The sequence below is a fragment of the Brachionichthys hirsutus genome, chromosome 15 (assembly GCF_040956055.1).
Source record: "Brachionichthys hirsutus isolate HB-005 chromosome 15, CSIRO-AGI_Bhir_v1, whole genome shotgun sequence".
Taxonomy (NCBI): Eukaryota; Metazoa; Chordata; class Actinopteri; order Lophiiformes; family Brachionichthyidae; genus Brachionichthys; species Brachionichthys hirsutus.
In genome coordinates this window covers 1,644,473-1,659,819 of record NC_090911.1, presented here as the reverse complement: position 1 = coordinate 1,659,819, position 15,347 = coordinate 1,644,473, and the positions used below count along the sequence as shown (strand labels likewise).

The 15,347-nt window shown below is 45.4% G+C and overlaps 1 protein-coding gene across 1 annotated transcript; it reads left to right on the top strand.

The window, feature by feature from the left end:
* The first annotated feature begins 344 nt into the window (after positions 1 to 344).
* Positions 345 to 1,323, top strand: ptf1a (pancreas associated transcription factor 1a). The gene is made up of 2 exons (XM_068749259.1): positions 345 to 957; positions 1,121 to 1,323. Exons 1-2 carry the CDS (start codon positions 345 to 347, stop codon positions 1,321 to 1,323), a joined length of 816 nt encoding a protein of 271 aa, XP_068605360.1.
* The last annotated feature ends 14,024 nt before the right edge of the window (positions 1,324 to 15,347 follow it).

Genomic DNA, 15,347 nt, shown 5'->3' with positions numbered 1-15,347 from the left:
AGATGATAGATAGATAGATAGATAGATAGATAGATAGATAGATAGATAGATAGATAGATAGACAGATAGATAGATAGATAGATAGATAGATAGATAGATAGATAGATAGATAGATAGATAGATAGATAGATAGATAGATGTAACGTGGAGGAGAGGAGAGGGCGTGGCCTGGGGGATTATCTCGCGGAACGCACTGTGATTGGTTGGCAATCTTCATAAACGCCACGCGACTATGGATGTCGCTATAAAGACCTCTCGCGTGCCAGTTGACCATCATACACTCCGGTCTCGTCGGTGACGCGCGGAGCGGAGCGCACACAGAGACGCGCGCTCGTACCAGAACCATGACCAGCGTTCTGGACCCGTTCTCCGGACTCGACTCGTTCTCCTCCCCTCCGTATTTCGACGATGACGAGTTCTTCACCGACCGGTCCTCGAGAGACGGACACCTGGACACGGACGACTTTTTGGATGATGACGTGGACTTCCTCACGAGTCACTTCCAAGACTATTACAGCAAAGACGGCGACGGCGTGCGCGCAGCCCCCCGCGACGGAGACTGCGACGTGGGCAGCGCGTCCTTTTCCTCCGCGTCCTCCGGCTTCTCGTACGGATGCGCGGACACGCCGGAACTGTCTCCTCGCAGCGGGGAGCCGTTCCTGAGGCGCAGGAGGCGGATGAGATCCGAGAACGAGATGCAGCAACTGAGGCAGGCGGCCAACGTGAGGGAGCGGCGGAGGATGCAGTCCATCAACGACGCGTTCGAGGGGCTCCGAACCCACATCCCGACGCTGCCCTACGAGAAGAGGCTGTCCAAAGTGGACACTCTGCGGCTCGCCATCGGCTACATCAACTTCCTGGCCGAGCTCGTCCAGTCCGACCTTCCCATCAGGAACCCGAGCAGCGGGACGCACGACGCGCAGCCCAAGAAGATCATCATCTGTCACAGAGCAACAAGTAGGTCCACTTTAAGACGCGCCATGCGTCCCCAAAGACGCGCCGTGCGTCCTCAAAGACGCGCCGTGCGTCCCCAAACAAAGATACAGAGAGATGAACAACAAAAAAAGTGATAGATCAAATAATAATACTAATTGCTCTGTTGTTTAACCCCCCCCCCCAGGGTCTCCCTCCCCCAGCGACCCGGACTACGGCCTGCCCCCGCTGGCCGGTCACTCCCTGTCCTGGTCGGATGAGAAGCAGCTCCGGGAGCAGAACGTCATCCGCACCGCGAAGGTGTGGACGCCAGAAGACCCGCGCAAAGCGCCGAGCAAGGCGGGCCTCGCCGACAGGGAAAACGAGCCTCCTTTCGGCCTCGTGGCGTGAACGGACCTCCTTCCGGCCCGTCCCGTGAAACATATCGAACGGGCACCTGAGCGCCTTGTAAAACGGTGAACAGTTTGTTTCTCATATTGTATTCAATATTGTAAATAGTTTTATCACGTTGATAATTTCATTTCTGTAATTCAGGCAACTGGCAATCATGTATTTATTTATATTTTTTTACGAGCGGTAATATATGCATTAATTTAATTGTTACGAATGTCAGAGAAATATATTGTACGATTATTCATATTTATATGATTCATATTTATTGATTCATTGCTGTGAAAATAAAAACACGCTGATCAAAATGAACGACTTATGTCATAACAATCTAAAACGAATGGCAGGATTGTTGATCGATCGGATAAAGTTAGTGGAACTGAAGCTTAATGGTTCATTATTGGCTTTATATGAATCTGATGCAACAACAACGACGAGCGCGTTCTGGAATAAGTCCTGCAATAAATATAAATCAATAAATACGCGCTGCATCTATTGGAACACTGAAGGAAACATTTTGCTGCTATAATTACTTTAATTTTGACGATGAAACGAAAACAAACGTAAAATGACGGTGCGTAATATCAAACCCATGAATGAAAATAATCAACACAAAGCCTCGTGCATAGATTACATTACATTACTTTACATTACATTACGTTACATTACACACATTTACATGTATTATCATTGCATAGCGCAGTAAAACGAAAAGAATTTTGGCATCCAACCAAAATTCAAATAAAGTGAAATGCATAACAATTTTCAAATATATATATATATATATATTCCTGTATTGTATTCCCAGTATGTAGAGGCTATTACAGTAACAGATAGTATAATGTACTGGGTAGTATATATGCTAATCTACAAATATACATAAATATGGGAATATATATAAATATGGTGACTAAAATGTGCAGTGAGATGTCGAAGCATCTAAACTCTGTCCCATATGCTAATGACATGCAAATGACGGAACCCTCGACCCACGCAGCTGAAGATGTTTCAAGCGCACGCGCGCGCGCACGCACGCAGGCCTGCAACAGTGTGGCGTGACGCTGTTGAATGCTGCCAGGTGCTGCTGGGACAGATTTTCCCGTGGAAGCGGCATCCTTCCATCATGTGGCCCCCCCACGGCCTCCTCCGTGGCCGCCCCCACGTCACCGACGCACTGACGCAATGATCCACGCCGTGCACGGCCTGCAGCAGAGCCGCGGCGGCGCGCTCTGGAAGGAGACTGGAAATAAATGGATTTAAAATCCTGCAGCAACAGGTCGGCCATTTTATGATTCTGTTTTATTTAGATTCAGATTCAGATTCAAATGTACCCCCCCCCCCTCTCCATCTCTTTCTCTCTCTCTCTGTTTCCCTCTCTCTCTCGCTCTCTCTCCCTCTCTTTCTCTCTCTCTCTGTTTCCCTCTCTCTCTCGCTCTCTCTCCCTCTCACTTGCCCTGTCCCTCTTTCTTTCTCCCTCTCTCTCTCTCTCTCGCTCTCCCTCTCTCTCTCTCCCTCTCTCTCTCCCTCTCTCTCTCTCTTTCTCCCTCTCTCGCGCCCTCTCTCTCTCCCTCTCTCTCTCGTCCTCTCTCTCTCGCCCTGTCCCCCTCTCTCTCTTTCTCCCTCTCTCTCCCCTCTCTCTCGCCCTCTCTCTCTCTCTCCCTCTCTCTTCCTCTCTCTCTCCCTCTCCCTCTCTCTCTCCCTCTCCCTCTCGCCCTGTCCCCCTCTCTCTCGCCATCTCTCTCTCCCCCTCCTTGATTCACCGCTCATTACCAGCGCGACAGGAGCATGTAATCCGATTATATCCATTAGAAAGTCAAACGTTAGCGAGTCGCTCTCCGTTTGGCAGGAGGCTCGGTTCCACTCTGACTGCGTGGCTTAAAACACTGCTAGCATTGTAGTTTCTCGCACCTTCGCGCCTTTGTGCCGTTTTTAGTGCATGTGCGCGGCTGCGCGCCTCTCTCTAATCTTTGGTGCGGTCGCGTCCAAGCGGAAGGGACAGGCTGAAATGCTCCCAAGCTATCTTGTCACTCCGGCTACGGCTTGGCAAGGCATTAAAGGACAGACGAGACCGTTTCACTGCGTGACAGGTTTGATTTCTTTGTGTCCGCGGCCATGCCAAGACGGAATTGGGTTGGAAAAGGCTCAGTGCTGCGCTTTGAGGCCGTCAGACAGCCGCCGTCTCTGCGGTGGACAGTATGGCGGAATACATGATGAAACAATAAAGTGCTTTCCGGATTCGATCTCATTTCGATGATTCGATGAAGGAAAAACACTGAAAAACAAGCTGAACTGTCCTTTTGTAAATATTCGACCCTTTTAATATCATCCGAAATGAATTAAAGCTATTTGTTGTCTTGCTGCTTGTGTGTTTGTTTATTTGTTTGGTTGTTTCCTTCAGGAAATAGAACCTAAAGTTTGGCATCCCACTATTGGCTATACAGAAATTATTCTGACGTCACGCGTGGAAAAACATTAGATTTAATGCAGAAACGTTACTTACGTGCGTTAATTACGTGCGCTACAACCACTCCGGAGTTTAAATAGTCGTGATCTGATTCATGTCCGCTCATTACGCATTTCCATTGATGCCCACTATTTGGAACTAACTTGGATTTAACTTTTTTCTTTGAGACATCGTGCTGAAATAGGCGCAATGTGGAACACAGGTAAAGATGAATGCATGCGGCCACGCGTGACGTCATTATGCCACAGCTGACCCCGTGTCGGTGAGCAGTGGGCTTCATATCAATAAGTAACGAGTAACGTTTAATTAGCCATTCCACATCTGGATTTGTGCAAAAGACGTGCGCGCTTCAGCGTCCGTGCGCGCGGTTTCCTTGTCTTGGATATCCTTCATGTCCCAGCAGCGCTGATTTCATTGTTGAAATAATTCGATAATATTTTTTATCGCATTCTGTAAATTTTGTGATGAAGACATTTACTGAGAATCAAAAAAACAAATCTGTGTACTCCACCACAAAAGGCTGCTTTTCCACAACGCGTTATTGAAACACCATAAATTAGATGTCAGCCCATTTATTATTGTTATGAGACTCATTTCTATATTTATGGTGAATATTTCCGGGTGTTCCGTGTTAATAAATTATCGATATCTTTGGTGACATTTACGTCTCGGTTCTTTCAAAGGTCATTTGATGATTTGGTAACAGGACAGTGATCGGCACTTTTACGCACCAGAGGCTGTGCATATTGCGCGGTTTGCGTGGAAGAACGCATGAGGAAGAAATGAAGGACACATGTCTCGAGTGTCTCCGGTGGGTACTGTGCGCGGGTGTGCATGTTTGAACACCTTGTGATTAGGAAGTGAGCGGTTTATTGCCCCTCATGCGGTCAAATCCGCTTTTATCTCGGAGACGCCGTTCAATAATGGGTTTGGTTTGCGGATGATCTCAGCCCTGCAGTGATTAATAATAATGCCCGTGAAGCGCACGGGGGTTTCTATCAAACCTGGATCGCGGAGCCCTGAATGGCTCATGTGGGAGCCGCTGACAACCAACAGGTGTCTCGCACTGACGGAGGAATCGGGCGCGGAAGGGAGGCGTCGCGCTGCTATTCTTCAGACATGACTTCCCAGTCTAAATGGCGTCTTTATGGGCGCTCCCGTGTCACCGCGGAACACTTTGTCGCGTTCTCTGGGGGGGGATGCACCTGGTTGTTCAAACTTTGTCTCTTTTCATGACCTTGCGCCCGAGTCCCTGGACAGCAGCTGCTTAAAAGCAGGCAAAGAAAGGGGCCCTCGCAGTGTCTCCGAGACGGGTTGGCACCGTTTTCTGCGTGCGTCTTTAATGTTCCATTAGCCTTTGTGGAAGACACAATATGGCGACTGTAAAGCATGACGTTTTGCAATAATAAAACACATTTTCAATGATGTGACGCTGCTCGGGACAGCCAGGCTGAAACATATATATCCCTGCGTTTGTTTTGTGCGCCTCGAGCCAATTAACTGCTGCGTCTTGATAGTCCAATTAAATTTATGTCTCGTTTTTGGAGGATAGAAAAGAGGAGGCTTTCGTGCTCTTTTCCTTAGAACGGCGGGTTTCTCGCCATCACCTGTCGTTTTTCTCTACAAGAAAGCCAACGGCCCCCCGCGTGGCCCCGAACCCGCGCTCTCACCATTCTGCGTCATTGTTTCTCGCGCTGATCACTCATTACCAGGATTCAATAAAATCCTCTATTAGCTATGTTTTGTGTCATATTTTAGCCGTAAGATTAAGCAGATGCTACGATTGTAAAATCCAAAGTGTAGGGCCACTCAAGGCTGAAAGAGAGACGAGCACTCGGTTGGTAGAGAGAGCAGAAAGCTCCGGGCACATCTTCAGAGGGATAAAACATTTAGGAGCCATAAACAGACTTCAACCTGCTCTATTTCAGCCTTTGTGTCGTCGGTGAATAATTAATGTTAATAGGGACAGGTTTGTATACTTTGAATGCGGGAGCACAGGTGCGGAGTGACAGGATGAATAACCGGCCCTGATTTTTGCCAGAGCTCGAGGGCTCTTGTCCAGGGTCTCCAAGCTGATGGAAAATATTGTCATGTCTTTGATTCGACGCATTACTTTCACGGAGAACAAAGCAGCGTGATGAAAAGCTTATGTTGGAGAGAACCGGGCGATGACGGTGGCCGCTTCAGACCCCTGAAAGAAAGAGAATGGAGGCGAGTCAATGGCGATGCGCGCTTCTGGTTTTGTGCGCAAGTGCTCCATCTAACTCAAATAAAGGAGCCTTTCCGACTTTTGAAGGAACACTTTTTGCCTTTAATAAAGACGAGACGGCTGTCGCCATTAAGCATATGGTGCCAAGGCGCTGGTCCTTTGTCCCCGCGAAGCCCTTAAGATACAAACTTCTGTTCTTTCCTTGATAACTAACTTCTCTTTGGCTCCAACTTTATGCGCGGGCAACAAGTGGCTCGGGGCGCACGAACAGCTTTTCCCGTTGAGAAGAGAAAAACGGTAGAGACAGCTGTATGAGTGTGGATAAGTGGATTTCAATTCTTTACCCACGCACTGCGTGCATTTTCTTTTCTTTTTTTGAGGCGGGGGGGGCGACACATACGGATATGTTGTGTTGGACTTGATCCAATTTGATGTGTTATGACGCACGGCAATGCACGGACAGTGGAGCTGCGGCGAGTTGAATGGCAGGAAAAAAAACCATGTAAAGATGTAATTTTATGAGGATGATAGAATAACTGAGAACAAATACTCTCGTTATTTGCTTGTTTGTTTATTTTTGTTCCAATGTTTTTACAGCCCATTTAACAGACTTTGCGTGTGTGTGTCGGGGGGAGGGGGGGGGGGGGGGGTAATAAAAGTCTATGTCGGGGTATATTAAACGTGACGTGAGGATACGAGCCAATTCCATTAAACATTTACCTCTATAGGAGTTTCCTATGCGACAATAAGTCAGCTTGTCTCAGTATTAACTCTGATTTAAAGTGATGCGCATTCATGCGTAAAACGTATTTCCGGGTTAACTTGCTGGCGTAGGGCTGCATTTCCACCTCGCATCCTCTTTTAAATGGGAGGAGGCGATTTGCAAACTAAAATAAATCATTTTATGTTATTTAAGGACATTTAGCAATGATAATTTCCTTGCCATAACGGGAACGTATACTTGTTTTGTTGTTGTTGTTGTTGTATTTACCATCAAATTATTCACACTGTAGAATTTGATTGACACAGAAAGCTTACGACTTCGGGTTCATTTGCAGGATGTGATTGGTTCAGGCCCACTTATGCTCCTGTCGACAGAAAGCATTCTCACAGCAAGTCATTGTGACGTCATTTCAGATCATTTCACACGGGCTAGTTTATTTAAGTTTACTTTATCAAATAATATTAGATTTATTTCTTAAGTGAAACCTATTTTGTTTCCTTCGAGCTGCACCATTTCATTGCGTGTTTGTGCGCGGAGCCTCGTCGTGACGCAGCCGGTTGGCCGCCCCCGACCCCTGAATCCCCCCCCCCCCCCCCCCCCTGGAGGACGGAACACGGCAGGCTGACCTCCGCGCCAGCACATTGGGAATGAGCCTTTGACTGAATTAGTCACAAAGACGCCTCGCTATGATCTTTGTGCGGCTGAAAGCGGGGAGGATATGAGAGGCATTGAGCACAGCTTTTGGATGCCCCATCATGAAATATTACAGTCCATTCATGAGGAGGCTCCTTTGAAAATATATGGAAATGAAGCCGGCCGGGCCGATCAGAGGTTGTAACAGACAAAAGGCAATAAATATAGCAGATAAAAAGGTCGTTGCGTGTTTCGGGGTCGGAAACCATCTCCAGCCATTTCGGAACTGTTGCGGGGAACTGGAGGAAACCCGGAGGCGTCGACAAATGATCTCTCCTGAAACAAGCTTGAATAACTCGAGAAAAAAGTGATAAATTACAAATATGCTAATTGCAGTCACGGCCGTTTGTACGTGTGCGTGTCCATCCATCTCCTGCATTCTGCGCCGCTGATCCCCGTCGTGCGCGAGAGGACGCTCAACGCGCTCAGATCGGACCTCCTTTGTTTGCCTTCTGGGACGGAATAGACTTCTTTTTTTTTTTTTTACTTTTATTCCCCCCACCCGAGGCCCATCCTCTGTCAGTTGCCAGGATTCGGAGGTGTAAAAGCATGCATCATTTTTCACCAGCTCTCCGTTTTGATATCGACAAAAGCGGCTGCTGTGGCGCAGCCTCTCCGCTTGTTCCCTTGCGTGAACTTCACTGATGTCCGACTGCTCTCTTTTCCTCGCCTGAACGCGGCGCAGCGGGGATGGATTTGCGAAACAAATGCAGCTGTGTGTGTGCGAGGGAGTCAAGTGCATGAAAAAGGCCGTTTCAGTCAGTCGCTGGGATGGAAGAGTCCGCATTATGCGGCCGTCAAATCAATCAGACACAAAAGCGAGCACGCGGAAGACGCAGACTGTATGGCTTTAACAATCCTCTGTTGGAGAGTCAGACCTAAACATGGTCAAGCCTGAAGGCTAAAATAAATAATAATAAATAAAAAAAATAGCCTGTGGGTGAATGAGAACAGACTGAAGTGCAAATCAGCAAAAAATACAATTAAATAAACAACATAATTCACATTTTTCTAAATAAAAATAGACAAAGATTCTTAAAAGTCAGCTATAGACAAAAAAAAAAAAAAAAGCTCACGAGGTCAGTACTCAAATATATAAATGCAGATAGCTGGAAGCAGCTTTTAAAGTTTCTTACTGCCTTGTAGAATTACAGATTATTAATAGAGATTAATATATATATATATATATATATATATATATATATATATATACCAATTTCATGTAATAAGTTGACAATAATACAGTAATGGATATACAGTATATATATATATATCTATTTCTATTGTGTGTTCTCTGGTCTTTAGCAACAGTTTATATATATATATATATACTGTATATCCATTACTGTATTATTGTCTATTATTACATGACATTGGTCACAGTTCTGTCAGTATCTTTCTTTATATGAAAGTTAAACTGTCAGTGGATCAGAGCGTTCAATAAAACTGGTGTCTTGTGTCGCTCAGCGACGCTGTGCACATCTGTGTCAAAAGGATTAGCAGCTGCAGCACATCTGTTCTCTCTCTCTTTTCCCCCTGCATGGCTTTACCTTGATGCGCTGCTGTTGACGTTCTGCTGTCATCATCATGGTTAAAACAGCAGCCTAAACCATTCCGCCGTTCATCCATGCAGATTCCCTGATGACTGTGAGGCTTCCAGTGGCTCTTAGCCAGCGCTGACTGGGAGGATGTCCAGAGGGACCATGATTAACCCAGGACTGGTTAAACCCGGCAGGACGTCCTTCCACAACCAGCCACAGCTATTTATCTACTTTCCAATGAAGGCAATTACTTTAGCAGGAAGCCTCGGTGCTGACACTATATGTTGTATTCTTGCAGACCAATTGAGGATGGCTGTGAAAGAAGAGGCAGGCATGAAGTGGAAACCCTCCTGAGTGGCTTCAACAGGGTGTAATATATATGGAAAGTCAGTAACCATGGAGACCCACCGAGGGACGCCTGCAGGACACAAATACAGTACTCGGTCAGAACTCGAGTGGAGCGTTGTATAATATTTATTCCACTATTTGTGCATTTGCTTCTTTGTTTGTTGTTGTCTAATAACTTTCACACAGAGGTTGTCTTTAAGGGATATTTCTTGTTTTTGCTCATCTTCTTTTTTAGCCTCAGAGCACTGTTTGAAAAAGATGTTGTGGAGATGATTTACTTACTTTTACACTTTGCATGTTTAAAGGGACACATAAAATAAAATGTGACATTGCAGTCCTTGATTCTCAGCTGTCTTCTGGTTAATGTCTTTATATCTGTTGTATGTGAAATTCATTTTTCAGTTGATATACATTTAAATGAATTCTTTTTTGTGGTGAGGTGGCCTCTCCGTTTATGGAAATGAAACATTGCAAATCAACAAATGGACCGATAGCGTGCATTCATTGACAAGGAAGTAAAAGCTTGAAAAATGTATTACACAATGCAAAATAACTGTTTGTCTTCTGTGCACCGAAACATCTTGGCCACTGATCATTTAACTTGTTCTGTGGATGTCCTGTGGGTCGGGAAAAATCAGGGTTATTCCACAAAATACTGATTTCTGAACTTGTAAGTTAAAACTTTAGTGATGTTTCGTGTAAAAATGAGAACAATTTGTTTCCGTCGCATTATTTTACGTCTGAAGACTCTGTTATTTTGGCCAGTTGTCATTTTCTGCAAATAAAATTTCAAATGATTTTTCATTTTGAATTTGAGAGAAATGCCGTCCGCAGTTTGTAAAATAAAACAAAAAACGTCATTTCACTCAAATGCACAGCTGTAAAAGCCAATCATATTTTGCAGCGGTCTTGATATTTTTCATTGACTCTGATTTCTAATTCTAATTATAAGGTTTGCTTCCTACGCCACAGCATTGACGGCAGATTGGCATTACCGACTCAAATAAGAGTGAAATCATTAGAATAATTAAATTACTGTACAAAGTTCTGAATGCAAATTGGAGTTTCCACATCAGAATCCATGCGCAGGTCAACAATCACACGGGTGCCATTTGTTCAGACACCCTCACGTTTGTAGCGACACCGAAGCGTCTGTGTTATAAATGTCGAGCGTAATGTTCTTATTAAGTTATTAGTGGTGAGTAATGTAATAAGCAGAAGAGGAGGGCAGCTACAGAGTCCTACCCCAGCCAGGGGGCAGTCTAATTGACAGCTACAAGAAGAGAGAACAGCTAATTGATTTTAAGCTTGTCCTAATTCCTGCGCAACCGGAGACTGATCAGAAATGCTTCAGGGAATTTCATGTGAATATTCATCTGCATATTTATTTGTATTGTGTGTTCTCTGGTCTTTAGCAACAGTTTAGCTCTTTTGGGAGTCACATCGTTTGGGGGGGGGGGGGGGGGGGGGGTTGTAGACTTCTTGACGCGGTCATGGCGGTGGTACATTGTCCTTATGTTTGGGTACTTTTCCTTTGTGAGTAAGTTCTAGAAGTGTCCATGAGCTCTGGACCTCAGCTGTCAGCTTGTGGTGTTTAAGCCATAAACACCATCCAAATAAAACTACCCAACCGGGCGGTGTCGCTTGTGTCTGCAGACTCGTCCATGTGCAGTGAGAAGCACTTAGAGTCTGCAACGTCCTTCAGGAAGCGCAGATCCTCACCCATGACTTCACAGCGGCGTCAAACTCGACTTCCTGATAGCTGGAGGCTGGAAACAACCTAACTAACCCTAATCCTAATCCTAATCCTAATCCTAACCCTAACCCTAACCCTAACCCTAACCCTAATCCTGACCTGCTTCAACAAATGTCTTGTTTATCATCTCTTCATCTTGGAAGGCCTTCTTGACTCACTCTGGACGGCAGGGCGGAGGCTGCCTTCGCTTTTGCTGTCCAAACATGTGATTTAATTCCTTCAACTTTTGTTTATTTTGTTTTTTGACAGGTTAGTTTGTTTTTGTGTTTTTTGGAGGGGGGGGGGGGTCACTTACTGAGACCTTGGAAATAAATGAATCCAAAATAAGTTGAGAATTAGTTATTATTTGCAACGTAGAATATATATTGTATTTGATGAAAATGTTAAAATAAAATGATTTCTTTAAATTCAAAGTTACCCCTGAGACAATCCAACACGTCGTAGCAGGGCATAAGATGCTGGCTGGACCAGAATAAACTGGGATACAGAAACTTGTGTGTCCAGTATGGATTAGAAATCCCAAAGCAGATTCCAGGTTTCAAACAGCCAAGGTCTCCAGTGATGGAACAGATAATCATGAAACCTAAAACGTTGAGCTTTTATTTAAGGTTTCAACATTAACTAAACCGGTTGAAGTGCCTCATCATCCCTAATCTCACCTGCAGCCTCCACTCAAAGCCCCCGGTGCCAGACTGCTGCGTTCCACCAGACTGGCAGCTCATTGTGATTCAAATGTGGCCTTTGGTCTCATCCCATCCCAAGTCATTTTTTGTTACCTATCAAAGTTAATGTCGGTCCGGCCCATGGGAGGGGCGACATGACATTTCCACAGCAGCTTCTAAACAGGTCAACCGAGGGGACCATGGAGTCCAAAGCAGTGGGAGGGGGATACTTTCAACCAAAGCCGTGTAACTGAATCTAAACCAGTGGTTACACCCATTCAGCAGTGCAGGAATGGGGAAAGGCCAAACAATACAATACCATTCATAGGCTGACACAAGCCCAGCAGAATAATCAGGCAGAAAGGCTCTCAGCCAGGCAGTCACTCCGTCTGCTTCTCATAAAACGCCACATCTTCCCACCTACATTTATCTCCGTGTTTGTTTTGCTGGATGATGCTGAACTCTTTCAGAGGGAGAATAAGAAAAAAATGTAAAGCCTCTTCAGTCGGCAGGGGCTGAGACGTAAAGTGAAAGAGGAGTGAGGGGATGGAGAATAGGAAGCTGAGAGTCAGTCTGCCCTCAGCTTGACCTGCAGCTTTCAGGGGGCTTGAACACATCAGAAATCCCATTGTGGGGGGTGATTAATTGAGAGTGATAACTTACCATGAACACAGATTGTTATAGGCTTTAATGTGGTAGGCCTGGCTTTTTAAATGCTGCTTTGTAGTGGAGCATATGGGCCCAGACGTATTCACCGACAAAAGACGAGCAGAAATTTATCACGCTTGTATGTTCTGCTAACAACGTGTTCTCGCTCTCTTTATTCCAGCAGAGTTCTTTTAGCCTCGCTGGACTGAAATGATGGGAAAACGTGTTCATACCATGGAGAGAACAAGCTTTGGTTTGAAGTCAGCTTCAACAAATTATTATCTTCTTAACTTATCGGGGTTTTCTCAGCTAGCACACGGCTAAGAGGGATGGGAGCTAAGAAAATAAATGCATTTATTTGTATATAGAGAAATGGCAACATTCCCATGATGCTCTGCTTATTACAGTCGCTATAAATAATAGCATCTTTAAGTGCTTTATTTTACACAATATGCATTGATATAGCATGACGGTGTATTGATACATACAAAAGGGAGTACATACAGAATGTCATTACAATAAATGCACATTTTCATACCGTTACACGAACTCACTGTAAGGAGTGGTTTGAGAATAGTATGAATCTGAAAATCTGAAAACACTAGCACCGCCTGCCTGTCTGGAGTGGTACTGCCTCTCAACCCGGGATAGATCATATACGTGGTCGTAGAATCCATCCGTCCATCCATTTTCTGGAAGACGAGACGATTGAGGTCGTCTCGACAGTCGATTCATCCGCCCTGCAGGTGTTGCTGGAACCTATCCCAGCTGACTTCAGGCGAGAGGCGGGGCAAACCCAGGATGCACTTCACCTAAATTGCATGTTTTTGGGAGGAAACCCGGAGAAACCCCACAGAGAACAAACGTCACACAGGTAGGAATCGAACCCGGTACCTTCTTGCTGCGAGGCGAAAGCAACTATGCCGCCATACTGCCTGGTAGTTGGATGTCCGTGGGGTTGTGGGGGGTTTTGGCGCTGTACCAGATGATGCGAGTCAGTTTTTGTCAGTTTCGCTTGTCTTGGCCTTAAAGAGCTCGTTTTTCAAATACGAAGTCAGTGAACATGAGCTAGCATCAGCTAATTGGCCAATGAATGATAACATTGTCAATGGAGAGCACGGATAGATGCAAAGAACGACTCGTCCAATGTGGACGTGCGTCTCTCCTGTAAGACTCCAAAGGCAAAGACTAAAGCGCGAAATCAAGCTACCTTCAGGTTTCTTTGTTTCTGTCACAAATCCGAATATAATAACGTGTGATTTTATTTTACGCTTGTCTTTGTGCTGAGAGACGGGTTTTCTATAAATAATGTCTCTTCTGGATTTTGCCAGAGGTTCGGTAGGAATGGGTTGCTGCTCTCAGGCCAGCAGCCCCGCTAGGCAGACAGAGGACTAATGTGGTGACAGGCAGTGTTTGCACTCACATTTTCAGCGGTGTCAGGACCTGGGGGGCTCGGTCCACAGACCCTTATCTATTCCAGCTCGATTACTGGCGTGTCAGCAGAGATCCGTGAGGCGGGAGGAACCGGGTGGTGGAAAGGATGGGACACGGCTAGAAGTGGCCTGAAACCACATGGTTGGGTCACGGTGAGTGACTGATTGTGAACTGGTGGTGCTGAATGTGGGGGCGGGGAGAGGGGAGAGGGGAGGGGGGGGGGGGGGGAGCTGAGGGCCGTTGACCCATTTGGTCACTTTGCTTTGTTCAGGGTGGAAGCAGCTGAAGGTCAAGGGTGGTTGCCCTCTAGCACGTTCCCTGTCAGGCCTGTTGACTTCTGCGTGGCACTGACGCACCGAGTGGACCGACACGCACACGCGTGCACACACGTGCACACACACACACACACACACACACACATTGAATGATCTGCTGTAAATCGTATTTACAATATCAGCAGCACATATGTGAAGATCAATGTTATTCTTAAAAGGGACTCGGAATGAGAATCTGCGTGTAAACTTTAGTTAATAAAGAATAGACAACAGCCAGCAGGATTCATAGCCCTGAATAAAATTAGAGAACAAACTGAAAATAATATCACGGAAACCTTGGAGCGCGTGTTGCATGTAAGTACAGAATGACACTCCAGCACAGCACAAAGACAACTTTCTCTTGGCCTCGCTGTAATTTGAGTTAAAATTAGATACTAATGAACGCGATAGCGATAGCTACAGAAACATTAACATGAAATAAATAATTTCTGAATAGAACAAATAAATTGAAAATGCCGGGAGGAATTACTGCTGCATCCGCAAAATAAAAAAGCAGAGGCAGAACAGATCAAACATGAATTAGGTGAAAAATAAAACAATAAGACTAGTAATTAATTAAAAATCAGTCTTTCATTGCAAAATAAGAGCTTCGTACTTTATTTCCTGAATTACTCTATATTGTAGCTGGAATGACTCAGCAGTGCAGCAAATTGCTTCAACGGCATTTATGTTTTCTACATAGTTGAAAAATACAACATTTACTGTTATATTTGTAAAAAAATAATAACCAATTCCTTAAATTTCAGGGCTGCAACACAGAAATTAACGCATGTGGGAAATGACATTGTTGTTCCGAATTTATTCCACTCAGATATCTGCCAAAAGCTTCCGTCTCCACCGACACCTGGAAGTGTTTCCCTTGGGGCTGTGATTGAGTGGGACAAAAAGGTGAAGGTCGCGGCTGTGCTAAGCTCCTGGTGAGGAACTGCAATAATCTGCAAGCTTCGTATTGACTCGCTGATAATTGGTCTGTGGGCCTAATGAGCTTAGTTTACACGAGCAACACAGATAAATCCGGGAGGGCCGAGCCGGTCCACTCCCGTCCTCGCCTCTGTCAATAAGGAAGCCTCCTAAAGACGGAGCTATCAGATGCACAGAAGCCCGATGATTCATTTGAGCAGATTATTCTGGGGCCTCAGAAGGAGCCTGGGGGAGGAGGAGGAGGTGCAGTTTTTAAAAATGGAAACTGGTGTTGATGCAAATGCTCAAC